The following is a 27,579-nucleotide window of genomic DNA, read 5'->3' on the forward strand; positions in this document are numbered from 1 at the left end:
TTTGGTGTTTAGGCTGCTTGACTTCTCTGATATTTTGTAAGCCATATACTTTTCAACTATTTTTACACTTCAGTGTCTTCCCAGCAGTGAGTATTGAATTCTCTGGAAGTTTTTGCCCAGGAGGATGTCATGCTAATTATTAATTATACTGCAGTAAGGAAAGCAACAGTATTCCAGGATGTTCAGAGATGAGAACGTCCAGCTCTGCCCGTAGTTAGCCTTTACTTTGCACATTTGTGTGCTCCTTGTTAGTCTTTATCAAACTCAAATTATTTTTCTTCAGATAATGTTCTCACTCCTATGCTCGTTTTCCTCTGCATCCTCACAGCTTGTTCCCATTCTCTTTTCTCTGGCATTATCATTTGTTTGTTCCTTTTTCTTTTAACAAGAGATCCAAATTACCCAGTACTGTACTTGGATCTCTTGTAGCTGTCGCCGCCTGGTTTGTTCCTTGTGCAACTTGAACATGACCAAGCATCTGCCTTTTTGCCTTAAAAGTGAAAATCTTTACAAAAAACCCTACCACATTTAGTTCCTGTCCTGAGAGGGAACCATGAGGTGGTTACCTAGGATTACCTGCAGTAATGTTAGCGCTGTGCCTACCTTCACATCCTTCTTGAAGGCATGATTTCAGTCTCAAAAAGTTGGTACCAAGCCTTTAGCTTCCACATTTCTTCTAATGAAATAGGTGTAATTATTTCTGTAGGCATAAACAAAAAAAAAAAGGAGAGAGAGGACTAGTACTCATCAGAGTCAACAGAGTCATCTGAGCCCTGTTTTGTTAAGGAATGCTGTAATAATTCTAAATTCCTGAATTTATCAATTATAAGCAATAGGAAAATGCCATTACTTTTAACTACTCATTTAAATGTACTGTTCAGTAGGTTGAAATTTTCTACCTGTCCCCCCAAAAATCAATATCTGGCTTATCTTTTCATATAACAGCCAATTCAGTCACAAAAAAATAGTCTTACGAGGATGCTGTGGTAGTCCTTGTCTTGGCCATACGTGTTCAGCCTTTCAGCTGCGTTCAGCTGGTCTGAAAGTTAATACACGGGGTGATAAACTTCCCTTCAACTGCAAAATGTTTTTGTAACCTTATTTATATCTGTCGTGACGCCATGTCTAGATGCAGAGGGGCCGTAGCTTGATACTGGTGATACAGAGCAACAAAAGCACACAACATTTTATCAGCTCTTACAGCATTTCTCCATTGTCTCATCCAAATGCTGTCCTTGGCTTTCTGCTTGTTTTTTCCTGTTTTGAAAACTTTTAAGCCTTCACAAATGCTTTAATCGCTAATTATAGGAGCGTACTGCTATCCAGATAACATATATGCAATGCTGGGATTCAATCCCACCTCTCTATCTTTCACGAAGCTCATTCTTCTTATAAATGATTTTTTTGGTATAGTCAGTTATGGGTAAAAATCTTTACTGTAGTTCCTGGATTTCTTCATTTGGGTCCCACATTTTTCACCTGGAACGTGATAGCTGAAAAACAGATGGCTGGTTCTGTCCATCAGCTTCTAAAAACTCTTTAAAGTTGTTTGGTTTTTTTAAAATTATATAATTACTGAGCAAAATCTCTGGTAACTTTTAATTGTTTGAAGCTGACCAATAGCAGAGCTATTAAAGAGGGGGATATCCTCATGTTCAGGGAAAGAAATCTGTAACCTCCACAGCCAGACATCCTTGCTAAAGAAGGAAATTTAATTAGAGTTTGTGCACCAAATATTGTTCTTCAAACAAGAATTTCAAAAGGCTTTCATCACTTAAATCTTCTTTTTACATGCAGAAGACAAACGGTGTGGGTAACCGAATTAAGAGCACTGCTGCGTTTCAGCAGCAGCATGAGGACGGATGAGCACTCCCTTCTGCATGGTCCTCAGCACCGTGGAAGAGGTGGAGCCGCCGGTTAGGGGAATGATGCAGCCTTCTGCAGGGCCATATCGATGCTTGCAGGAAGAAACATATCTTTGCTTTCCATTGAAAGGAGCCCGAGCAAAGTGGTAGCAAAGAATTGTGCTCTTTACACGAGTCTAACCAGGGTAATGACAGGTTCCCGTATTCTTTTCTGCCTTGGTAAGAGCATGGATCCAACGTGATGATTCCTACGATGCCGCCTTATAATAGAAAATATAACTCAACTATGTACAGATTGACCGACAGTCTAACAAAATGGTGTTGCAAGTACAGCCTCGATACGAGGTATTTAAGTGCCTTGTGATAACTCAGAAAATGACTGCTTTACAGGCCGTCAGCAAAAGTAATTGCCAGTGGTTTCAGTGTTTGTACTAAGCTGAAAAACTCGAGGCGGTTTGGCATGATTCACGTTCTTGCCAGACCCGTAAAGTCTCACAGTTCCAGCAATACGAACAAACTAGATTTGTCTTTTTTCCCTGTCCCAAGGGAGGACAGACAGCTCTCCAGTCGGAACAACCGTATCGGGCATATCCTGATGTGCAGCCCAAGGAGAGGAATCCAGAAGGCTAGCAGCTTGTTCAGCTTAGAAAGTCTGAGTTTCAAAAATCTTCAGGAATTGTTTGTAAAGGCATTGACAAGATGAAAAGCTCTACAGCTTTATCTTAAGCATTAAGGCTCAGTGCACTACAAAAGGAGAATTCTTTTTTTCATTTATTGCAAGTATTCTTCAATACCAAAAAAAAGGCCAAGCACAAAGTCTGGAGAATGGTAGCAGATGTTCAAGGTGCAATAGGTTTTGATCCCAGTCACTTTTCCTTCTCTTGCCTTTGCTTTTCTCTTTCAGCAGCTATTTTTCTGATTTTTTTTTTCTCCCTTCTCCTCCCTATCCCTCCTCCCCAAGCAGGGGCTCAACAAAAAATATATTTAATTACATTAATTATGCTGAAGTGCTTTTACTTAGCATAGGAAGGTTTGAAAACACTAAGTTCACTTAACCCTTAGTGAATTTGGCTGATTACAATATATTAATGCTTTTTGGCTTGAGAGAATAGCTCCTGTTGAGCGAATCAAGCTATGAGGCTGAGTACTAGAGTGCAATGCATTTCGGTTAAAATTTTGGTTATTACAGGAGAAAACAGACCTCTTTCCAGATACAAGCATGCCAGATTTGCTCACCATTGAGACTGGAACCAGCTAATAGCTCCATTAGTAATAATTACCTGTGCACTGTCTTTATTACCTAATATATTTTACAATGGAAGAGGGCACACTAACCTTTCATTCCTATCTTAAAGGCGCAAGACCTGAATGTGATCGAGGAAGTGATCCGAATGATGCTGGAGATCATCAACTCCTGCCTGACAAATTCTCTTCATCACAACCCAAACTTGGTGTATGCGCTCCTTTACAAGCGGGATCTGTTTGAGCAGTTTCGAACTCACCCTTCCTTCCAGGACATAATGCAAAATATAGATCTGGTGAGTGATGCGTTACTTCAAGGATGTTTACACATTGTTATTTGATCTCTTTATCCTTTTCAGAGGTGGAAAATATTCATCATCTCTATCCATTTATTTTAGAAAGTATTAAAATGTTGAGTTTCTCTCCTCTGTTTTCTGGGCCTCCACTGTGACTTATTCTGGGCAACATCTTTTAACTTGGCAGAGAAGGGAGATTTGGGGTACATCTGGTAAGGAATTCCCAAGCTGTGACCTGTCTTTCACTCCCCTAAAGACAGTGTCAGCTTCTCATAACTTCCCCTTATTAGAAACCTGTCTTTCGGGGAAGAAAAAGCAGATTTTCATCATCAACCAGTCTTTTTCTTTTCTCTTGCTCCCATCGCCAGCCTATTAATGATTACAGGGACTTTATTTTAAATAGCTAAGAGCAGGCATTCAGCTGCCTTATTCCCTGGGCTGTATCTGTGTGTTGCTTTCACCTGAAAAATGTCTCTCCACAGCAATCCCTTTGGGTAAGTAGACATTTTACAAGAAAACAGAAGGAAATAGCAGTGGATCAGAAGCTGTTGTCAGTGTGGCTCTCCATGGAGTATGACTTTGGAAAACAGTCAGTTGCTAATTAATTACTACTGCATCTGATAGTGCCTTTAATGTTCATATTGAGAACCTGAGTAATGATTTCTGCTAGAAAATAACAGATTTTAAGCTCAAGAAATATTTCTTTGTGTTCTAGCTGGTATTTCCAGAGCTGAGCAATGTTTGAAGTCACACTGTGACCACTGGATGCGAAATACTAGAAGGGGAGGCTGAACAGGGTGCTAAATTTCTTGCTGTGGTGAACAGCACATTTATTCAGCGAGAATAAAAATCTGCTGAGATGCTGTTTTAATCTGCTTTTATTTTAAAATATTACAGAAGATTGACAGATTTCTGATGATCCATAAAGGACAGTAATTTTAAATGTCAGACTGAAATCCTGCTCTGTACCTATCCCTTCGTCTTCTGGTGTCACTTCCTATTTTCTGGTCGTGCAAGAGCTTGGAGAGCAGAGGGATTCAGTGCTCAAAACTCTGCAAACTTTTGGCCGCTGCAGACTACAGCCAGCATGATGCTGCCTGGATGATTAGGACAGGATATCTTCAAGTTGTGTAAAGAGAGGATATGGTGCAGTGAAGATAACGGTGTTCTTCATTCCTGACTGAGATTGGGACCTTCTCTGGCTACTTGTCCAGATCCAGGAAAACTGGTGGTGGCCAGATCCTTCTGCATGACAGCCTGGTGCGTCCCACAGATAGCAGCAAGTCCTTTCCTTTGTAACACTTAAATGTAGGTTTTCCTCAACAAATTAAACAATTCCTCCCCAAAACTATTTAATATTAGGTTACAGCATAATGCCAGTTACATTCAGAAACTATTTAAAGCTTTCCAAGGGAGCATGTTGAATTTTTAAATAGCTCTTTTGTTAAAGAAGTGAGTATGTCAAAAAAAGATTTTTTTTTTTTAAATGTACCTGTCACCAGCTGGCAAATGGTGAGAGCTGTCAGGCTTGCAGATCTGAATAAAAGATTAGATTCAGCTGACTCCTCTTCTACCCTGTCACATCCTCCACTTCATACACGGTATCAGCAGCACAACCCTCCCGGACAGAACCAGTCTTTGTCTTGTGTACTACAACCAAACTGTTTTAACTGGTTTTCTTATCCTTCAAAGAAGTGACAAATCACATTAGTTTTACTATATACATGGGGGGAGCTTGTCTGGGACCATGTGGGCAGTATCTGAGAAGAACCAAAATGAGTTTCTGGCTCCCAAACATTGCTCAGACTTTTCTCTGCAGTGATGGGAGTGGGAGCTCCATCCTCATGGCTGCGTGGGACATTGTGAATGTCTGAAATGGAGAAGTGCTCAAAAAGGAGTCAGAAAATCATGGGGAAAAAATATTTGACTCAATAAATTCCTAAACTGTATGTTGCTGGAAGCTGGGAGGATCTCCCTATTCTTGACCTGCTCTTCTTTTCTTATGCATCCACCCCAGCCTGCTCTCAGAGACAGGATAGTGAGCTGGCCAGGTTTTTCGTGTGGCCAAGGCTGGTTATTCAGAGGACAATGGATCCACCAACTTCCCATGTTTCTGGGGAGCTCTGTTGGGTTTCAGCCTGCTGTGCTCAATGTAATTTGGTAGTGTGTAAATCATAGCTGTAAATGGTAAATGTTGCAGCTTTTGGTAATAGAAGGGTGGGGAAGGGAAGTTACCTTTCTGAAGCCCCCAAAGCACATCTGCAGGGGCTGTGCTACATCCTGACTCTCTCCGTTGGTACTTTTTCTGGTCATTACACAGCAAAGTACATTTGGATTATCTCCACCCACGCTACAGCGGAAGCGTGAGTGTAATTTCCATCATCAGATGTCACTATAGCTCCACATGCGTAGAAGGTATTATGCTCTGGGTCACTCTGACATCCCTCTGTGCTTCAGCAAAATCCTCCTGAACACTGGATGTACGATTTTCTGATCCTAAACTGTAGTCCAGATTTGTGTTTCATACAGAAATATTAACAGACAGCACAGTAATGTTCTATATTGAAGAAATCTGACCAAAATACAGAATATGTGCAATCTGTAATGAGTTTTGGATGCCAGAACAGTTGCCAGGTTGCCTTGTCAAGCACATATGAAATCGGTGTGGACTTTAATACTTATTGTTCTTACTTTGTTGCACATGATGTTCTTGAAAACCAAATAGGAAGCACAGAAGGGGTAAAATTGCTACAAACTGGATGCAAAATTAGTTGGAAGAATGCACTGAGAAGGCAGTAATGAGTAGTTGATGGTGCAAATAGAAGGAGGCATCTGCTGCAGTCCTGTGGGGTATGCAAAGGGAGAATAGCCCAGAGGTGTCCTCTAAGCCTACTCATTCTAGCAACATCTTAGCTGGATTACTCTTGGTTTAGAATCACAGAATCATTTAGGTTGGAAATGTCCTTTAAGATCTTCAAGTCCAACCATTAACCCAGCACTGCCAAGCCCACCACTAAACCATGTCCCTAAGCACCACATCTACACGTCTTTTAAATACCTCCAGGGATGGGGACTCCACCACCTCTCTGGGCAGCCTGTTCCAGTGACTGACAACCCTTTTGGTGAAGACGTTTTTCCTCACACCCAACCTAACCCTCCCCTGGCACACCTTGAGGCCGTTTCCTCTTGTCCCATCACTTGTTCCTTGGGAGAAGAGACCGACCCCCACCTGGCTACACCCTCCTTTCAGGCAGCTGTAGAGAGCCATCAGGTCTCCCCTCAGCCTCCTCTTCTCCAGGCTCAACACCCCCAGTTCCCTCAGCCGCTCCTCATCACACTTGTGCTCCAGACCCTGCACCACTCCGTTGCCCTGCTCTGGACACGCTCCAGCACCTCAATGGCCGCCTTGGAGCGAGGGGCCCAAAACTGAACCCAGCACTCGAGGTGCGGCCTCACCAGTGCCGAGCACAGGGGGACGATCGCTGCCCTGGTCCTGCTGACCACACCATTCCTGATACCAGCCACGATGCTGTTGGCCTTCTTGGCCACCTGGGCACACTGCTGGCTCATGTTCAGCCAGCACCATGGAAGAATTCCTAGGGAGGAATAAGAGCTGTAGAAAACAGGACCTCTAAGGACAAATGGAACTGGTGCTGATTAGCCAAAGGAAGGCTAACGGTGATGTGATATTTTTCAAATAAAACATTGCTGTGAAGGGAAAGGGAATAACCTTTTTCACATACTTGTGGATTCACAAGTCATAAGGAAAGATTTTCTAATGTTAATAATAACGAAGCACCGTGGTAGGTTTCCAGGGACTTCAGCATTGGAGACCTCTGGATAGCAGACATTTGGCAGGATGATACTGGGGCAGGAGGCAGAGCAGAACGTGTCTGTAGGCACATGTGAAGTTGGGGATGGCTCTGCAGCTCCACCAGCTGCTCAGACCAGAGCAGCAATTGCCCAAGTTAACTGCGGTACAGACTTGGTCACAGTAACTGTGGACTTTGCCTCGGGATTTGGACCATTCCTTTTACTCTGGAGATGACACATAACCTCTGCGTGCTTCATCGTTGAGGCAAAAACAGGTGAATGCTTAAGGGTCATCAGTGTATAGAACACTTTTTTTACTGAAAACTACTTATTTGCCTCTAGGTTTTTATAAATAAGCTAAAAATCACCATTGCCAGCTGATTGGGAACATATGGGAACAGTTAATGCTGTACAGAAGAAACTGAAATCAAAATACCTTCTGTTTCCTATTAATTTACTTTTCATTTTAGAAAGTCATCTTAATAGGATATTGTGCATCTTGTTTAGCTAAATGGGATATTCTTCGTCTGGATGGTGAACAAAGAGGAATGCTATGGTTCCTGTTCTGGTCTCCTGCAGAAGTGTTTCAGCTGTGAACTATCTATATGCCTCCGCTTCTGAGGTGGTCTATAATTTGGTCAGCAACCTCAGACGTGTCAGGAATTTGGTGGAGACGCTTTGCTAGTAATTTTTAAAGATGAGTTTGGTTCATGGTCATCGTGAGAATTCATTGGCTTTCATTACTTTCATATTTCCTGTGAGCTAGTGATAGATATCATGTGGTTGAACAGGCTTAACTAGGAGCTGCTACAATTTTATTTGCAAAATAGTATGATAGAAATCAGGAGGTCAGGAGCAATGGTTTAGTAATGCAAAGGATTCGATTGATGCAATTTCCTACTAGGAATTTAATTCCCCAAAGACATTTCCCTGCTAGATTTTAAAATCAGTTGAGTTGGCTTGGCTCGGCTCTGTCACAGCAAGTCCTGTTTCAAGACATGCAGGACTTGCAGTGGACATGAGTACTAACCTTTCATGGTTTTCCTTAAAATGCCCATAGAAAAACCTTGATCCTGCTGATTACTAGAGCCTGGGTAAATACTTCAAGTGATTTTCTTTCTTTTTTTCTTGTTTTTTCTCCCCACTCCTACCCACTGTCTTTGCTAGGAGTGCGGAGATGAGAAGAACAGACTACCTTGAAAAGTTCATGTGTCTTTGAACATGCTCCTAGTTTCAAGGTGAATCTGAAAAACTTCAGTACTTGAAGTTTGCCGATAAACCTATTCTGTTTCTCCCGCTACTGAATCACCTGAAGCTGTTTTGTCTCTTCTTAAATCAGCGAGAGTTGGCTTTGCCTCATTTTTGCTACAGGACAGAGGGTATGACTGTCAGATACTGAACATAGCTGTGATTTATGTTTTCCTAACAAAGCTACTTAGCTGAAGTGCTAATCCTGTGGTACTTTACGACAAGAGGCTCGTTTTCTCTTTGTCTTCTCCTTGCAGTGTGCCGTCAATACAACATCTTACTCTACCGGTGGTGAATGCAGCTGGAAATGCTAATGTCAAAACCTGCATCTTTCTTTTTTAATCACGTTCCAAATGAAAGAAATCAGAAAAAATAATGAAATCAGAAATTTTTCAATTGGTGCCAAGTTATTTTTTTTCTCTTTTGCGGAGTTAACCTTGACAGTTGTGGGCAGAGGAGGCAGCAGCAAATCGTGCTGTTATTTTTAGCTGGAGGAGAAAGCAAGGAGCTGTAGTGTTAATTAGGCAGCAACACTACCTGGGAATGGGCTGGGGCATCACAGCACTTCAGCATCCACTGGAAGAATCCAAGTGGAGAAAACATCTTGTCCTTGATAGCTCTGCTGCTTGGTGCACACTATAGTAAATAGAAATATTTATTTATGTCAGCCTTTCAGCCCTATTGAAAACAATAAATAGTAGGCACTGTGGTTATTCCCTCATAATCTTAAAAAAAAAAATCTCCAAAAACTAAAATGTCACTTTTAAATCATTCTAGCTTTCTTGTGGCACTTGTAATCTCTGGAGATATTTTGTAAATTTATTGTTTAGAAAACAAAAGCACTAAAGATAAGTCTCTCAGGGAAAATTGACCTCTTAGATGGAAAAGCTCTATAGATATTGGAAATCACTATAGAAAACAGTTTTTTGTTTAGAGATCTGAAGTGTATTAATGGTATATGAATACAAAGCCTGCAAGTCTCTGAGCTGACGGTGGCCAAGCCACATCGCTGCGTGCCCATTGCACCACACGGTTCAGTCGCTTGCACAACCAGAATTAGGCTGTCCGCGCAGGGCTGTTTTATCTGGATGCTGATAAGTTATTCCTGATGAGAGGTTGTCTAATCCAGGATTAGACGTGCCTTTTAATACGTGCCTCTGTTACTATGGAAGACGGATTGGAGAGAGAGCTTTTTAAAACGGGTTATGTTCCTTGCATGGAGAGGGCCTTTCAGCACACAGCATGACTTGGATACAAGTAATTCACAGCGACTCGTGAAGTCTCTTGTTGCTCTTCTTGTTAGGCAGTCTTTGCAGGTATTTTCTGTTTTCTTAGACCAGCTGCCCAAATGATTAATGAGAAAAATAATTTTCAGAATATCAAAAAAATGGGCACCATAAGAAAAAAAAAAAATGTCCATCTCTCAGTCTAGTTTGTTTGCCCTGAGATCTGCTTTTTTTCTAGACAATAATATGCTCGGCATTGGGTTTTAAAGCATGTGCTAAAACTTGAAACTCATTTAATATTATCCAGCCAGTTCGCTTTTTCTGGTTTGCTTTCTTTGTAAGTGGACAAGGAGTTGAAATCTGTTAATTTTCATGGTTATTTTAAATGTAGCTCTGTTACTTATGTGTGGAAGATAATTAAAGCTCTTTCAAAGGAAAAAGCTACTCTTCCTTTATGTTAAGCTTTTATATTTTTATATTTGGGCAGATTACTAGGTAAAGTGTTAGACCTTCTGCTGTGGAAGAAGATGCGAGTGTGGGCAGTGGGGATGTAATTCTGGATGCTTTTCAGTTTATTACTGATTTAATGATAATAAGCAAATACGTCTTTTACGATGTCCTCTGTAGAACTCATCTCTTTTTTTCTTATTTCATTGGGGTACTCACTGAGTGCCTGAGTATCTCATTGGGATACTGTGCTATCAGGGTTAGAAAGAGAATTACTCCGATTCTATATTGTCTGAAGTAATAAGGCAAATAATGCGTCGAGACAAGTATTATTTAAGTAGATATTTTTCATTTCAGTCTTCAGCTGCGTACCAAAAATAGCCAAAGTTCTGTGAAATGCTGACATAGCCTGAAAATATTGGAAGCCTATCACACTTTTATTCTTTGTGAAATAGAACTCAACCAGATTAGTACCTTTACCACAAAAACATGAAAGTCATTTAAAAACATGTTAAGATTGGAGGCTTTGACTTTCCAAAATAGGAAACGCCAGAATTCAGAATTCTGTGAGCTTCATTCAGTTTTTTATGCATATGCATTATGATAGTATTTTATCCTTTTGATTAAAAGCCGAATATTAAATTTTGCTTTTGTTGTGGTCTAGCAGAACTTGAGCTAACAAGGCAGCACTAGTGGGACGAATTCTCTGCATGAGCCTGCCCTGGGCGAGGATAGGTTTCGCCAGCGATTACTGACCACAGGGGAGTGTTGAAATGCAGGAAAATGTTTGTTGTTTTTTTTTTCTTTCGATGTTTGTGGGCAACTTTCTTGTTCCTCTGTGAGCTGTGTATCCTCTACCAGCAATTTGTCCCAGACTCTATGCCAAACCCATGTCAGCCTCACTCCAAGGTCCTCACGCTCTTTGCGCAAGCTGTTTCTTGCCATTTTCCTCTGTAATTTCTGGTTCCTCCCTCCAGCTCCTTTGCTTATGAACTCAGCACATCATCCTACTCCTGTTTTTTTCAAGGATTGGAGATCACAGCGCTACAGAGGGTCCTTATCTGTAAGAATGTAAAGCCTTCCTGCAACATCTGCCAGAGGCAGTGAAATTCTCCCCTCTGTCCAAGTATGGAGATAATCATAAGGACAGTACAGAAGGTTAAACCTGAATTGTTTCTTGACTGATTTCCACAATTCTATTGTTTAAAAAAACCCCAAACAAACCAAAAAACAAGCAAAAACCCATGACAGCCCCAAAAAGCAACTTCCAGCATCTGTCATATCTCTCTGACTCCCTCGGTGCTTCAGTTTCTAGAGAAAATTGCTCTGCGATCCAGCAAATCTACCTGCTCAAAATAAGGGCAAGGGTTTCGGGGATCACAAGAGAGGAACAACAAATTTGAATCTCAAAGTAATCAAGCCATCAGCTGTCTTTGTTTTATTAACAGCAAATGAGCTGGGAGGCATAATTAGGGTAATGGTTTCTGGCTCCAGCTGTGTCTCACTACAGAACAAAGAGAGCTCAGCAGAGATTTTGTGGTATAATACACTTTTCCCCCCTTCTACTTGGGAGAATTAACAGAGATTACTTGATGTGCTGGAGGTTGGGATTCAGATACAAGTGGACGTTAGTACTTTTCAGAGGGGAGTGAGTCCAAAGCCTACAAGATGTTGGGGAACCTACCAGCAGCACGTGTAGCGAGTGGAAGCTGTGCGTGGCTCCAGCCAAGGGGTACCCGGGTGCTCACGTATGCACGGGCTCTACCAAGCGGCTCTGACCATCTTGTGGTACTTTCAAAGGACTCTAACTAGGTGTTGAAATTTTGTCCCATAGCCTTTTTTGTGTTGTTTTGAGTTTGGGATCCTGTGCGTGACTGATGAGTTCTGGGATGAGGGGTGGGACTTGCAAAGGGTGTTCTTTTTGGATGAAAGAAGCTATAGAAATGGAGGTTTTCTGATGTCCCACATGGAGAACTGCCGGTGGGATGTCTGCTTCTGGTATGACCTACTGAGCTTGGAGAGGGATAAAAGTTAAAGCCTGACCCAACTGTGTTCTAGCTAACAAGGACCAGCTGGGTCACAGAAAGGGGGTGGGGAGGGAAATATGGTGAAAAGCAGCTTGGCCTCACCAGGGAGATACATGGAGGATGTGAGCATTGAGAGAGGAATGTGCAGGTCCTTGGGCCTGAAATCTGTGATGGAGAGGGCACTTCCAGTGGTTATTTTGGGGAGAAGAGGAGCTTTGCGGGCACTTTTTTTTCTCTCCCCCTCCAGTTGCTGTGGCTTTGAATGCTACAAAACCCCCAGGAAGTCATGTAGACTCTTAGTAGTTGTATTGAGATATTTCGTAGTCTTAAAGCCTTCTGTTCCAGAGTCATTGAAACTATAAGGATTTTACTTTAATGCTTGAAGATGAAAGTAAATTTCTAGCCCAAACTATAAAAAATAGACTGGAAGGCCTTGAAAATCCTGACGTGCAGAAGTACTGGCAGGTAAAAATATAAGCATATGTCAGTGCACAGTAGTTGAAAATGTAAATTTATTAATTCAGCTGTGTGTGTTAAATTGTAAAATCATCTATCTGGTAAAAAGGACTGCAGGAGAATACTGATAACTGTGCTAATTTGACATGAACAGTCTCCCTGGCTGTGACACAAGCAATAATGTGATTATTCTTTAAGAACTACAGATACATTGAACCAGAGAAAGAAGCTGACAGCTCCATGTGTAAATTGATATAAAGATCTCTGCCTTTCTATTTATTTATGTGGTCTGATTTTTCCTTCCAGGTGATCAGCTTCTTCAGCTCCCGATTAGAGCAAGCTGGAGCTGAGCTGTCAGTGGAGCGGGTTCTGGAAATCATCAAGCAAGGAGCTGTTGCTTTGCCCAAAGACAGGCTAAGAGTAAGTGCTCAAGAGCTCGTCAATTAAAGTGTACTGTTCCAATCAATTACATACATACCCTTTATATCCATAACATCAAAATATCATTTCTTCTATCAATAGCGGCAGATAAGGGATTACATTGTGGATTGCCATATGTGTATGTTTTAATTTAAATTCCTGATTCGTGCTAAATGTTTGGGTGAGTTTTCTTGATTAGTTATTAAATTGAAGCATGTGGAGGAATTAAAATTTGCTGAGGCTAAGGTTTTCTTCATCATATCTCGAAGATGCAGTCTCACCTCTCCATCCATTGTTTAGTTAAGCTGTAACCAAACTGTGATCATTCTTTTTTTTTTTTTAACTCTCTCTGATGTTCTGCACCTCCATCTAGGGCTATATAAAATGCTACAAAGAGAAATTTCTGGGGCTTTAGTTAATAATTAATCAACCTGCAGAAAATCAGTCCAAGACCTGAAAGCTTGGTCAACATGATCATATAATCCTGAGCAGACCTCTCCATTCTCTTTTGAGAATCTCTCAAATCTTGTGAGGAATTTACCAAATTGACAGGTTTTGTGAACCTAAAATCCATTAAAGCTTGTGTGATGTTTAAATACTGCAGTAATGAAATCTACATAAATAGGTAAGTAAGCAAACGGGAGTTATGTGTGTTTTTTAAACACACGACGGATTTTGCTTCTCCATTATGCCAAGTGTATTTCAAATACTGTCTGCTTTCCGCATAACCATTTTTGTTCATACTTCATGGTAAGAGAGCAGGAGCGCCTTCTTGAGACCCATTTCTTTTGGTGATAACTTCAGGAAAATACCATCTGATAGGACAGACTGAGTACACACGGCCATTGGTGACGGCTGGTAATTTATTTATACCCTGGTAATTTTAAAACACCCAGTGGGAATTGTTGAGCTGGCTGCATATGCTAATGTCTTTCCTACAGTTCCCTGTGTCCCTGAGATGGCACTTGTTTAGTCACTCAGACTGAATTACTTCAGGAGAGATTGGTCTAGAGTCTGAGTTCTGAGCTGTGGTACAGGAATAGCTGAAGTAACTCCAGAAGAGTTGTTGGATCCAGATCCAGCCCTTCAGGTTGTGTCCTTGCTACACTGTGCTGCGAATAGAATCGTAGAATAGAATCATAGTTTTGGTTGGAAAAGACCTTTAAGATCTTCAAGTCCAACCATTAACCCAGCACTGCCAAGCCCACCACTAAACCATGTCCCTAAGCACCACATCTACACGTCTTTTAAATACCTCCAGGGATGGGGACCCCACCACTTCCCTGGGCAGCCTGTTCCAATGACTGACAACCCTTTTGGTGAAGACGTTTTTCCTCACACCCAACCTAACCCTCCCCTGGCACACCTTGAGGCCGTTTCCTCTTGTCCCATCACTTGTTCCTTGGGAGAAGAGACCGACCCCCACCTGGCTACACCCTCCTTTCAGGCAGCTGTAGAGAGCCATCAGGTCTCCCCTCAGCCTCCTCTTCTCCAGGCTCAACACCCCCAGTTCCCTCAGCCGCTCCTCATCACACTTGTGCTCCAGACCCTGCACCACTCCGTTGCCCTGCTCTGGACACGCTCCAGCACCTCAATGGCCGCCTTGGAGCGAGGGGCCCAAAACTGAACCCAGCACTCGAGGTGCGGCCTCACCAGTGCCGAGCACAGGGGGACGATCGCTGCCCTGGTCCTGCTGGCCACACCATTCCTGATACCAGCCACGATGCTGTTGGCCACCTTGGCCACCTGGGTATGCTGCTGGCTCATGTTCAGCCGGCTGTTGACCAGCACCCCCAGGTCCTTGTCCACCAGGCAGCTTTCCAGCCACTCTGCCCCAAGCCTGGAGCGTTGCCTGGGGTTGTGGAGACCCAAATGCAGGACCCAGCACTGAGCCTTGTTGAACCTCTTACAGTTACTTCAGCCCATCGATCCAGCCTGTCCAGGTGCCTCTGTAAATAGACTACAGAGAAACACTGGACTTTTTAAATTTCTATTCCATGGGCTGCTTTTTCTGTGACAACTTACTCTTACACACAGATAACTAAAAACTCTTATGTTAGGAGGTTATAGCGATTCCTTCTTGACATAGAGCCATCACTAAATAAATTTGCTCCTTACAAAAAAATGAAGGTTTTTTCAGTTACTTAGTGTGCCAGACTGACTTGCCTGTTGGGCCACAATTTAAAGAAATGTTGTTTCTAGTGTGAAATTCCATTGAGTTCACATATAGAGTGTTCAAAATTAACCCTTAAATCAACATATCAAATTTTTTTGACAAGCACCAAGCTCTGTAAGTCCTTACCAAGTGGTCGAGTACTTCCAATTTTAAGGATGCTCATAGTGTGACTTGGAGCACTTACCTCTCCTCCGCAGGACTTGAGTTTGGGGGCAGAGTTACCAAGTGACCACAGACAGTCTGGCACATAATTCTTCTACGCTGCCCACCTATGCCTACTGGGTTTTGTCTTTTTTTTTTTTTTTTTTTTTTTCTTTTTCAAAATCCTTTTGCTGAGCAGCAGTTTGGCCAGAGCAGGTTTCTCCTGCATGGAGAAAAGTTGGTGACAGTGACCTTGGTATCCATAATGTCATGCATTAATTTGTAAATGCACGTGATGTCATTATATAACAGTAACGAGCAGCACGCAATTCCCTCCTATAGAAATGACCTTGTGAGGCTTCGTGCCCTCTGTCCTTGTACCCCTCTCGTAGGAGTCTCACAGTTCCTCAGGTCTTCCCACTTCAGTCTCTGAGGTTTTCAGGGGAAGCTATTCTAAAGCTCGACAAAATCATATTAAGATCAGACTAAAGATACAGTTACGCAATAACTCTGGCAACTCTGAGGAATTTCAGCAGCTAAATAAAGGAGAAAGCTTTAATCCACATGTCTTTAATGACACTCTCTGGGCATGTCTGGATGGGTGGGAGCAGTCTTACCCACAGTCGCTTTGCCTGCACAATAGGCTCTGTGACTGTTTGCATCGCTAAGCTCACATCTGCGAGCTGGAAGCTGTCTAGCTGCCTAGACCAACTAATACTGCCTGCTGAAAGGACAGTCTTCTAACGCAGGCTGGCTTGGGCACAGCCAGTTCAGAGAAGTGGCTTCTGGATAGGATTTGGCTTGTGCCTCGCCAGCTCGGACAATGTGTTGAGGAATTATGGGTCTGTTGCGTCTGGGTTGACGTGACCTACGCGTAGTTACAATGTGCAAAGCTGTGGAGATTAATCCTGAGAATTTATAGATCGGCGCTTTGCAGTTAATTGCTAATTGATTTTCAAGCCATCCTTGCCTTTTGCCATAACATACTGAAGCGCTCTAAAGTACAAGAGACCCTGCAGAGATATTACTCCTACCTCCTAGAAATTACCATCTTCAACTGAAGCACTCCGAGGGAGGTGGTTGAAATGCAGAGGTTTCGGGTTGGAAAAATGAGGACTGAAACAGTGCTTTTCCTCACTTGCCTGCAGCTCAGACAGTGGTGGTTTTTTTCTTATGTATGAGTACCTAATGTATGCACAGATAAATATGGTGGATGTTTTCAAGTTGCTTATCTTGGCCTTTGTCGAGGAAGTGAGCATTCAAGAGGCGTTACACGTATTCACATCTTGAGTCTGTTGCTGAGACCATAGTTCAAACATGAACAAATGTCAACTAAAAATAACAACACTTAGAGCCACGATCTTGATCTGCATAATGGTGCTTATCTGTTTTGTATCACACCCTGGTATTCCTGCTCCCTTTCACTGTGGGAAGTAACATGGGATGCAAAGTGAGCATGTGTGTTAGCAGTAGGTCACATATATATGTGTGTGTGTGTGTTAGGAAAGATACGCTGCATTTTCTTAGCAAATAATTATTGGGAAACGGGAGATCTAACTCATATTTTCCTTCCAGTCCTGGAGCAATCTGACTGGAGACAAACAATATAATTAACATTATTTTAAGTGTATGCTTTTAGCCATGTACTGTGGAAGGCAGGGAAAGTCCAAGCTGAGTAATTAGCCTTTTAGAAGACTTCTGCATAAACAGAGAGATAAAGGGCAGGTGCTGAAATCACGAGCTGGTTATTTCTCCTTCAGTCTGTGGGAGGAGATAAATGCAGTTAATATGCCCAGGATGGAGGCAGAAGCCACGGCATGGAGATAGAGCTGTCTCCTTCACAGACAAGCAGCCCACAATCCAGGCTCCCTGTTTTATTGCAGAAGCTTATTAAAGGCAATTTAGAGATCATAGTGATAGGTGAAAATTGGCCTCGTTTGTTCTTTATTTTTATTTTTTTAAAGGTCTCAGGCTGCCTTTCTTCCTTTTGGTGAACTATCTGTACTTCCAGGATTAGGAGCGTGAGAGAAGTGGGACTGTGTCTGGAGTCTGTGAGTTATCTCAGGATTTCAAGGGGAGTTAGCCAGCAGATAACCACTCTTTTACAGTAAGTGGGAAAACTTGTTTCGAATGCCAGCTAGTGACATTTGGGTTCATGGAATGATCACACTTGGGAGGCCACATTTAATGCTTTAGAAAAGAAAAGTTCCCATTAGCTAAGCCACTTAAAGCAGAGATTTCATGTTCATGAACATATTCTGAGCTGCTTTTATTTATCTCCTATTCCTTTTCTCCCTGTGTCAATGAGTATTTTGTCATCAGCGTGCAATCTGTCATATGTTCTTCATGTGCTATGCAGACATGCCATTATGCCATCAACTCACACCTTTTTGGTATAGTACAAAATTTAATATTTATTAAAGTGCATTCTAGTTTGATGGGCATTAAAATTTCACAGAATATGTAAAAGGAGCAGAGGTAAAAGCCTTCATTCTCTTGACAGAACAAGCTTTGCTTTAGGTGTTAAAAGCACTTCCCATAGGTTTCCCCTTCTGTAAACGATGTACTTCCAACTCCTTCAACTTCCATTTGTTACACTGAAAAAAGCCCCAAATCATCGAGGCACCAGAGTGCAGGGGAAAAGAGTAAATGGTCGTTGGAGTGATGGTAGCTGGGCCAGAACAGCTTTGTGTTCCTGGCACATCACCCGGCTCCTAGGGAGGGAGCATCAACACCTAAAGTTCAGCTACAAAAAACGTCATTAAAATAAGATGGTTGTTGACTGCGGTGGCAGTAAATTCAATGGGGGATGTCAAGTTACACGTACTTTCAACTCTGGAACGAAGGTGTAGCTGTAAAAGAAAACACATGTGAAATCTGCAGAACTGAGGGACTCTCTTGGTTTAGCTACTGAGCTCTCTCTGGAAAGGTTGTCCTGTTTCTGAGGGTCTTCCTCCTAGGGAGGAGACATCATCTGTTCATAGAATCCCAGACTGGTTTGGGTTGGAAGGCACCTCAAAGCCCATCCAGTTCCAACCCCCTGCCATGGGCAGGGACCCCCTCCACTAGCCCAGGTTGCCCAAAGCCCCATCCAACCTGGCCTTGACCACTGCCAGGGAGCCAGGGGCAGCCACAGCTTCTCTGGGCAACCAGATTGCGAAGGCAGTCAGTAGCCTTTTTATACATATGCATCCTACCTAACATGACGTTGATCCTGAGAGACCATCCACTGCCTTGTCTTCCATTACAGTTGCTCCTGATGACGGGTTTTTTTCCAGAGTCCTGACGTCCTTAGTCCTCAGTGGTTGTTCTTTGGCCACAGCAAGATGCTGGCTTCAGAATCCAGACCAGTGGTCTTTAATGATCTAAATTAAACCTTGGGGCAGATCTGTAGTTTTTAAGCTATGTACAGCTTTCTGGCATTTGTTTTACTGCTGTAACAGTACCTCACTACCATGGGTTTTTGGTAGAAGACTGCACAAATTAACTCTGTATGACCCTGCAAAGAGGTAGGGGCAGAGGAGTTACACAGACCAGCAACTCCTTTACAGAGCTCTAGGGCACAGCACTAAGCAAGAGAGACAGAAAACTTCCTTAAAAAAAAAAAAAAACACCATCAAATTCTTCCTGATATTTATGTTTTTCTGGCTGAAAGGTCAAAGATCTTCTTATAGTGGAAGCCGGTGGTGTCTAATACATCCTTAGGTCTGACACGAGGCTGGCATCTGTAATGCAGACTTCCCTTTGCTGCCCCTCAACTGCTGTTAACCCTTAACCTGAAGAAGATCGGATTAGTAAGAGAAGTGTGAGAAACTTTTAAACAACGTGCTTTTTGGGTCTTTCCAAAACACCAAACATGTGCTAAAAATAATAATATTTATGGATTATATATTTCCTTCTGACAATTTATACCCTTAATTAAGATGTCAAACTTCCCTGCTTCCATGAGCTGACTTGTATGTGATGAACAATAATTCACGTTCCTTTTGAAGGAATTCGTTTTAGAGGTCAGATGCTCAGAGACCTTGGGTAGAGAATATACTCCCCATCCCTTGAGAAATATGATTTTAGGTAATCAAAATTCCAGTAAAAATGATCCTGGAAGTTTTGATGGGTCAGAAAATAACTTATCATCGTGAAGCTGTGAGCAGGCAGTCAAAGACATGTCTGCACTCAGCTGACTCTGGCTAATCTTAAAGTGGGATTATAAACCTGTCTGTGTGAGCCAGGGCAAACCCTTATGCAGATGCTCTTCTATTAGTATTAGCCCAGCTACTTGAATTGTTGAGAATGAATTGAAACTAAACTGAATGACACCACTTTGTAATAAGTATGTCCAAGCAGGAATTTATATCATTTAAATCTACTTAATTAAATGGTGCAAGCTTGTGTGTAGGCCAGATATAAAGTATGTGAAAAAAATTATGGAACAATTGTGACTATTATAGTACTTAGATACTTGCTGATGTACTGCATCATATGGGAACTCTTGACTGGGCATTTCAAAAACTTACAGAAAAATAACACCGCAATCAGGCTCTTAACTCCGTCATCTCAGAACGGAACCAAAACTTTGGGGCTGTTGTTCAGAAATAAATGCCACTGTCACTTTTAACCATTGATACAATAATCCACAGCAATGCATCCTTAGTAGGAGGTAGACTTGAGTTGCTACTTAGAATATATAGCATGGTAACAAAAAACTTTTGTTTATATGCCTGGTTAGTTTTTTTTTAAACACTGAAGAAGCCAAGGGCCAAAGTAAATTAGCTTTAGCATCAGTGGATTCAAAGTCTTTGAAATGTGGTGACTCCTTTTGTTCCATGGTTAAAAGTGGATTTCGGCAGTCTTTAGAGAGACTCGTTTGTAGCTATGTATAATGCAAATATGGGTGATGAGTTGGATTGAATACTAACAACACTTCATTTTCAGAAGCATCCTTCACATAAGATAGACGAAATTGGTTAACTTAGAAGCTTTAGGGAAAGTGAAATAAATTATACTGCGGTCCTTTGAAATATAGTTTGACTTGAAACTTGCGATCCATGGAGCTTCATATTGCTGGACTCAAGATGTTTGAAATGTTGGCATAGTCTGGTAGTGTTGGTGAGTCACTTATAAACCATATTTATTTATTTTTCAAAGTTTGCTATAATATTTTTAAGTAAAAAAACAACCAGAACTTTTCATACAGTTACCATTCCAGTAAGTGTTTGCATGGATGTTGAATGTCATACATGTCAAGATTCGCTTTTCTTTGGTATGGTGTAAGACGAGTCCTTTTACACATAAGGTCTTACTTAACAGCTGAGTATATTATCTGTGTGAATATTGCCAGGTCTAACACCGGTGGTGTGTACCATGGCGTTCACAACCTCTCTTTGGCTCTCCCAAAGAGAGTTAGCTAGCGCTGTAACCGATACCATATTTATATGTTATTCTCAAGACTATTTGAAAAGGGGATGTGCTCTCCACCTCTCCCCGGTTGTCTTCTGAATGTGAAAATTATACAGTATCCCATTTTTTAAACTATTTTTTTAGCATTATGGGGAAGGGGAAGTGACAAAAAAACCCCACCGCACCCCTCAAATGGCTCCAGGAAACTTCATTTTTCAAATGTGAATGCTCCTGAGAACCCAAACAAATTAGGTTTGCTTTTACATAGCAGCTGTCAGTCAATTTTGGAATTAAAAACAGCTTTTTAACTTTAGTCTACTTCAGTGGTTATAAATTCTTCCATGGGGGTGGAGAAAATGAAACAGTAACTTTTGGCATTGTTGACTAGAACAAGAAGGAAAAAAAACCCAGCTATTTTATTTTGCTTGTCTGCCTGGCACACAGTTAAAAACATATCAATGCTTTTCTGACACCTCCCTATTGAAGAGTCATATAAACATCATTGCAGCATCAGCATAGGAAAATATGCATTAGCAAACTCTTGAATCTCTGATCTTTAAACTGTTTCTCATGTAATAGCAGTTTCTTACTGTAAAGGAGCCAAAATCTCTTTGAACAGAAAATAATAACCATGCTTTCAACTTAGAGAGGGCACTGCATAAAGCTTCTCTTCACAGATCAAGAATAAACAGAGAACTTCAACCTCGTTTTCCTCCTAGTCGCTGAAACACTTACTGTTATATCCTAACGCTTCAGAGATCCGTGGGAAAAATCCTGCTCTCGCTGGAGAGCTTTGCTGTTGGCTTCAACAATCGTAAGGTTTTTGAGCTGTATCTTCATGCTTATGAGATGCTACCAGGCATGATGTGAGCAGGACACTGGGCAGGTGCCTTAGGACTTTGCATATCCCATGGTGGGGAGCACATGGCTCATACTGATTGCTGTTAATTGAGAGGAAAGAGGGACTATGCTTCACTTTTCTCTGTCCTTCATTCTCCTGGCTGCTCTTTTGTAGGAGTCACATTGATTGAGCAGTAGCTCTGAAAATTGAGAAGATGTGTCCTGGCTTTGGCTCTCCTGTGTTCCTTTAAAGGACAACATAGGATTGTGGGGTTTTTTTGCATTGCATCACTGTAGATGTAGTTCAAAGGGCTACCAAAGCTGTCCATACTTCTGCAGGGCAGTCATGCCCACGGTGGTCAACAGTCTGGTAAAGATCTCATGGCATGAGATCTTTGCATTTCTTCCTATGCTGTGCGTGAACACAGCAGCAAAAATGAGTCTGTGAGCTTCTGAACTTCGACCAAGTTGGTTGAAGTGAGTTAAGAGAAGCAGCTGGAGAAGCAGAAGAGATGGAGGTAGAGCCCTGTTAACTAGTGAACGATCGGCTTGAGGGAGCTAGGGGTGAGTCTTGGTTACCCACACCAAATCCATTCAGCTTTTGCAAGCTCTCGTGTTGGAATGGATGGTAAAGTGTCAACTATTCAACAAGTAATTTCTCTTACACAGGTTACAATTGAAATAAGACAGCGATATCTAAATCCCTTCAATGTATTTTGAGTGCTCAATGTAGTAGTATATAAGTATTAATACTACAGTGGTTTCTTTTGCTTATGTCAACCAGTCTGTGGTACACCATACCCTCCAGTATTATCCTCCATTTTAATGCCACAGCCTGAACAGGGAAGAAAGTACACCACTTGTTTTCCTCCTATAGTGTTTCTTGCTCACTCTGCAGTGTTGTGCATGGATTCATCCCATATTCAGTAAAAGCATAGCAGTAGCCCAAAAAGTGTCAAGGATACTTTCAAAGGCAGAAGTACTGTGAATATTAAAATGCTCTGAAAGAATAACTGATCCTTTTTGTGTCTCTCTGATGTGTTCTTGTTGCTTTTCTCATTGGGGGTCTAAAAGGTGCATTAAATGAGTAAAGTCATGGAAGGAGCAACAGGGATGGGGCGCCTGGAGTTTGGTCTAAGTGTAGACCTTGGTGTGTCTGGAGTCACGACGCTCTGGTATTCCTCCAAGGCCAGGTACCTTCTTTACAAACCTGAGTAGATAGTTAACACAGAGAACTGTCTTTTTTTGATATGATCAGCTTGTGTTTGTCACAGTCTTGAGCAGAATGCAGCAAAGATGCCAGCAAAGCAATGAGTAGTGGTGATGTGAGAAAGGGCAGAATGAGTTGAGTGAGCAGCGTTTTCCTTGGGAGCAAGAAAGAATTTATCCCAGGCTTTCCATAGAACTAGACGATGCAATAAAACTGAATTCAGACACTTTGGTTGAGAACAAGCATAATATTTCTTTAGCTTTCCCAACTTCCTTTTTAGATATTTTGGTTTTCAGTGAAATGATGTTCTACTTCCCAGCAGACTCTAGAACCACCACTACTTTCTCCTCGTCACTGAGACATCTGGTTGTGCTGGGGCAGCTAATCAATTGCAGACCTTGCTGCTATTATAAGCCTGCAAGCCACTTGAAAAGTTACCCAGGATTTTGGTAATGAAGGGCCTGAAGTTATTATTTGAGCTATTTTTTTTTTCCTTTTATCTTCCCTTCAGGGGTCATCAGACTGGCAATATTTTTTTTTTACAAGCTCAAACTTTAGACTTTTAAAAGTTCAAATCTGTGTGTGTCAAGCTACTTGAATTTCCTGTAAAAATGTTGGAGTTGTGAATCGATTTGTAATAATATAAAAGCGAACAAACATTCAGGTTGACTCTGTATGAAAAGGTGGTGTTTAAATAGATCAGAAACTCACGGCTGAGCTTGTATTGAGGCACATTTGTAATTTTGCGATTAGATATGATATTTACTGTTAACGTTGAGTAAGACTATCAATCACATTTATAAGGATAACTTTTCAAAAAATCAGCTTATAGTTTAAAACTGAGAGTGACGTTCAGCTTTCCACGTGCCGCAGCCTATAGCTCCTATTGCAAATGCATCCTTTGCAGTCTCACTAATGCCAAAATCTATCTGGTAATGAATGATTTATCCGTCCGCGTTTGGCTTTTTTCCTGTTGGAGAGGTGTGTGGGAGATTCTAAACTCCAGAATACAAATCACTCCTAGCACTTGGCTTTTAATCAACGCAGACCATTACAAGTCACATCCCAACGCTAGTTTTACACAGCCATGCGTTTTCAGCCCGCTCGCTCGAAGTCTAACGTAAGAGGTGTGCTGGACCTGGTTTATTTTTTCAGGGGGTGCCGCGCGTTGATGAGGCGCTATCGCATTGTGCCGCAGCTCCGGCTCGAAACGGAGTCTGGCAGCGCCGGTGTTCGGATGGTGCCGTTTGGCTGGGCGGCGATAAGCGAAGAGACAGTCTGGCTCCTTCCAGGAGCCTCTCGGTCATGTCTGAGCTCTCGACAGTTCCCAAAGCCTCTGGCTGACTTTCCCCTGTGGACTGTTCATTTATCAGGAAATGAAATTGGTTACAGGATTTCGCACATTGCCAAACCTCACTGACGAAATCGGGTTCGTTCCTACTTTCAGAAGTAGGAAGGACGCATTAACTCTTTGTGCTTGGTACTCGGTTTTAGTGCTTTTGCTGAAAAAAAGCCAGGTTCCTTCTAGTTCGTAAAGGTTTCCGGAAAATGCTGACACACTTTCACCCTATATGAATGTACTACTAGTGCAGAAAACTTTATAATTTTGCCTGTTACATTTGTTCCTCCACATCACGGTTGCCGCTGTCTTTCTAAATATTATTTTAGGACAGTTGAATTATTTTAATGTGAGATTTTGTAATGTGAGTCTGGTTGGACTTGATGATCTCAGAGGTCTTTTCCAAGCTTAATGATTCTATGACTCTATGATTTACCTACTGAATTCAGTGCGTTCTTGCCTGAAATATATAGAGTAGAAGAGGGAAAATTAAGTTTTATTAAAAATATAAACAATGCTTTGCTGTTTACAGGGAGGTTTTAAAGCAGGCTATATAATTTATGGAACTGTAACAAGAATTGTATAGAAATGTATCTTTAATTATGCAGATGGGATGACAACAAAAAACCCCAAATGCAAGCAGAGTATGGTTGTTTCTGAATGTATTGCCATGTTTGTGTGTAGTTAGAAACCCAGTTGTCTTATGGCAACACAGCCACCACTCTTTCTAGATGTTATTTGGATGTCATTATTGTTCTTTATCTATCAAAAATCAAATGCAATTCTAAATAGCCCCAAAATGAGCGACAGTATTTTTCCGAGGCTCGCCAAACTTCAGCCTGCTCTGAAGTTCACAGGGTAGCGCTGGTTGGCAGTCGCTTCTACATGTGCAAATTCTCAGCGGGGCAGATTGCAGTGAGAAATAAGAGCCATTTTATTTGTATTAATTTCTTTATATTGGTAGCTACTCCTAGTGATTTTGCATTTATCCAGCGGTCAACATCTGTCCGTGGAGACCCTATAGTTTTTGTCCCTAAGCAGCTGAGCTAACTGCTGTCATTCTCCTGTTGCAATGCTGTGTTTGTGCGTTTCGGAGGGGGTGGAGAAATGACCAGAGCAAGCCATCTGCTGATGGATGGGGCTGCTTCTGTATCACTTGAATCGTTTCAGTTTGTGCAACGACGCGTTGCAGTGGGAGCACTTCTATTGTAATGTGTCAATATGTTTTAATGCAATCAATAGTTGTAACCTCCTGTGTATGAAATTAATAAGCCCAGAGGTAAAGCACAGTGCACATATGGTAATTATTATGTCTGGAAGTGGTTGCCGTATTAATTGATAGCAGTAGCAAGTAATGCAGCCTTGCTTAATTTCATTGATTCTTATATGAAGATCCTGTAAACAGAATTTTTGCACTCTATTATATCAGAGCTCTTCCTCCTTTTTATTAAGAGTGGATCGCTGTGAAAATATTACAAGCTCCCTTAGCTCATTTAGCTTTGTTACAATTTTGGATCCTTTGTCCGTAAACAAAAAGTTGTTGAAAACAGCTTGTCCGCAATGCATGAAAGCGCGGTGGAAGTCTCACGTACCACGCACTGAGCCGGGGCTGGCGTGGCAGGATCAGCGCGTGGCTGATGCCAGCGAGAGACCCTGTCCGCAGCCTGCGTCCGTCCTGCAAGGCCAAGCCATTTCAGAAGAAGAAAAGCAAATAACTTGGCCTCATTGCTGACATAACTGAGACTCATAAAAAGCAGATGCTTTCAGAGCTGTGTCTACAGCTGAAGTTAAGTTAAAAATATTACAAATTTAGCGTGCCTTGCTTTTAAAAAAATTGGGGGTTGGTAGTGTAAATATGATTTTCGTTAAAAAAACAATATACGCTACTGAGAATCTCAGCACATCGGTCCTTTCCATTCTGAACCAGGGAAGCCAGAAGATTGCTAAGGGCTGCCCACGCTTGGAGATCCCTTGTGTCTGTCAGAGACTATTGATGGTCAAGGACAAAGTGGCACTAACACTCAAATCCACACTTGCTTTCTATGTTGAAAAATCAGTGAACCTGTCATGGTCCCACAAGGACCATTACTATCATCAGGGGAAGCTCCAAATAGTTCAGTGCAGTTTCTTTCTTCAACCTTTTGCATAAGATCTTCATTTTCTTTAATACCTACAAGATGAATGACTGGCTGAAAATAGACTAATTTGGAGTAATAGGTAATAATAACAATTGACTTGTATAAGTGCAAATATAATGTATAATATAACCTTACATGTAGGGTTTTCAGAAGCACTGAAAGGTGCGGGTTTCATTGCCTTCAGGATTATGGTGGCAGTTATTTTCATTTTAAATTCACTATTTTCTACATTTTGATTGTCTCCTTTACATCCTACTAGTAGTTTAACCACAGTTTTCTAGGAAAGATGCATCCTGTTAATACATAGCGCTTTGTTTATCTTACTGCAATCCAAAGAAGTAAATTTCCTCCAGAGATGAAGGAATTCAGCAAGAGCTGGCTATTGCACAACAAGACAAGGTAGCTTGGGAGGGTGGTGCCTTGGGTGAGTGACTTGAGTAACAGTGATTCCGCAGTTCAGGAATGAGGTGCATTGGCCAAGATGAAGACGAAGGGTGGGCTAACACAGGACACTCCTATTCCCAAGCCGTTGTCTACATGGAGACTAATATTTACATGGAGGCTTAATGTCTGTCCCCTCCGCCCCTGAAAACTCTTCCAGTTACCTTCTGGAAGCTGCATTCTGAATTCAGTCATTTCATTCCAGAGTAATTGCTTTCTTTGCAAAGCTGAACAATTATACTGGAATGAAATCACCTTATTCTGGAGTTACCCTAGCTGTTTCAGAAGAGCTATTCAATAATATTGTTATGCAGGGTCAGCCTTCCACCAGAAGTCTGGACAGTGTTTTGGTTATCCAAAACCAGTTTTGAGAATAAACTGAAATATTCAGATTACAAGGTCCTATCTACCCAGCCAGGAGAAATGTACTAGGTAATAATAACAATTTGATTGTATAAATGCAAATATAATAATACAATAATATTAATACATATTGTGAGTGATTCTGAGACTAATTCTTCAAACCAAGGAAAATATAAAAGGGAAAATAAACCCTTCTAGGGGCAGGGTGATCAGCAGCACAAGAGTTTTGCTGTTCCCTGGTGTGTTTCCCCTGTGGTTGTCTTCACTTTGCTGTCACCTGGGTTTAGTCCCTGCACTGCTCGGCAGACCTGTAGCTGCAGTTACAGCCCCGTACCCAGCCGCGCTGATTAATGTCTCAGCCTTGCCTGTGGCAGCTTGTGGATTGTAATTAACTGCTTCCCATTAAGAGAACAGATGAGAATTCATGCAGTTACATGCAGAGGCTTTAGAAGATGGAATAGTGTCCTATAGCAGCAGTTATTAAAGGGTTTTGG

General features: G+C 41.7%; 1 protein-coding gene and 1 long non-coding RNA gene across 16 annotated transcripts in view; one reads left to right on the forward strand and one right to left on the reverse strand.

The window, feature by feature from the left end:
* The window catches only part of LOC129199217 (uncharacterized), a 48,939-nt gene extending 47,880 nt beyond the window's left edge, over nt 1-1,059 (reverse strand). For both annotated transcript variants that reach the window (XR_008574615.1, XR_008574616.1), the window contains exons 1-2: nt 975-1,059; nt 604-700 (exon numbers count right to left, since the gene is read on the reverse strand). This is a non-coding gene — a long non-coding RNA (uncharacterized LOC129199217). The remainder of the gene's footprint in view (nt 1-603; nt 701-974) is intronic.
* Nucleotides 1-27,579, forward strand: part of DYM (dymeclin) — a 220,222-nt gene that overhangs the window by 173,921 nt on the left and 18,722 nt on the right. For all 14 annotated transcript variants that reach the window (XR_008574614.1, XM_054809295.1, XM_054809304.1 and 11 more), the window contains 2 exons: nt 3,221-3,403; nt 12,927-13,040. Coding sequence is in view for 13 of the 14 variants with exons in the window: in XM_054809295.1 (XP_054665270.1) it covers nt 3,221-3,403; nt 12,927-13,040 (297 nt within the window). In the remaining variant the exon portion in view is untranslated. The remainder of the gene's footprint in view (nt 1-3,220; nt 3,404-12,926; nt 13,041-27,579) is intronic.

Source organism: Grus americana, chromosome Z (genome assembly GCF_028858705.1).
Source record: "Grus americana isolate bGruAme1 chromosome Z, bGruAme1.mat, whole genome shotgun sequence".
Classification (NCBI taxonomy): Eukaryota; Metazoa; Chordata; class Aves; order Gruiformes; family Gruidae; genus Grus; species Grus americana.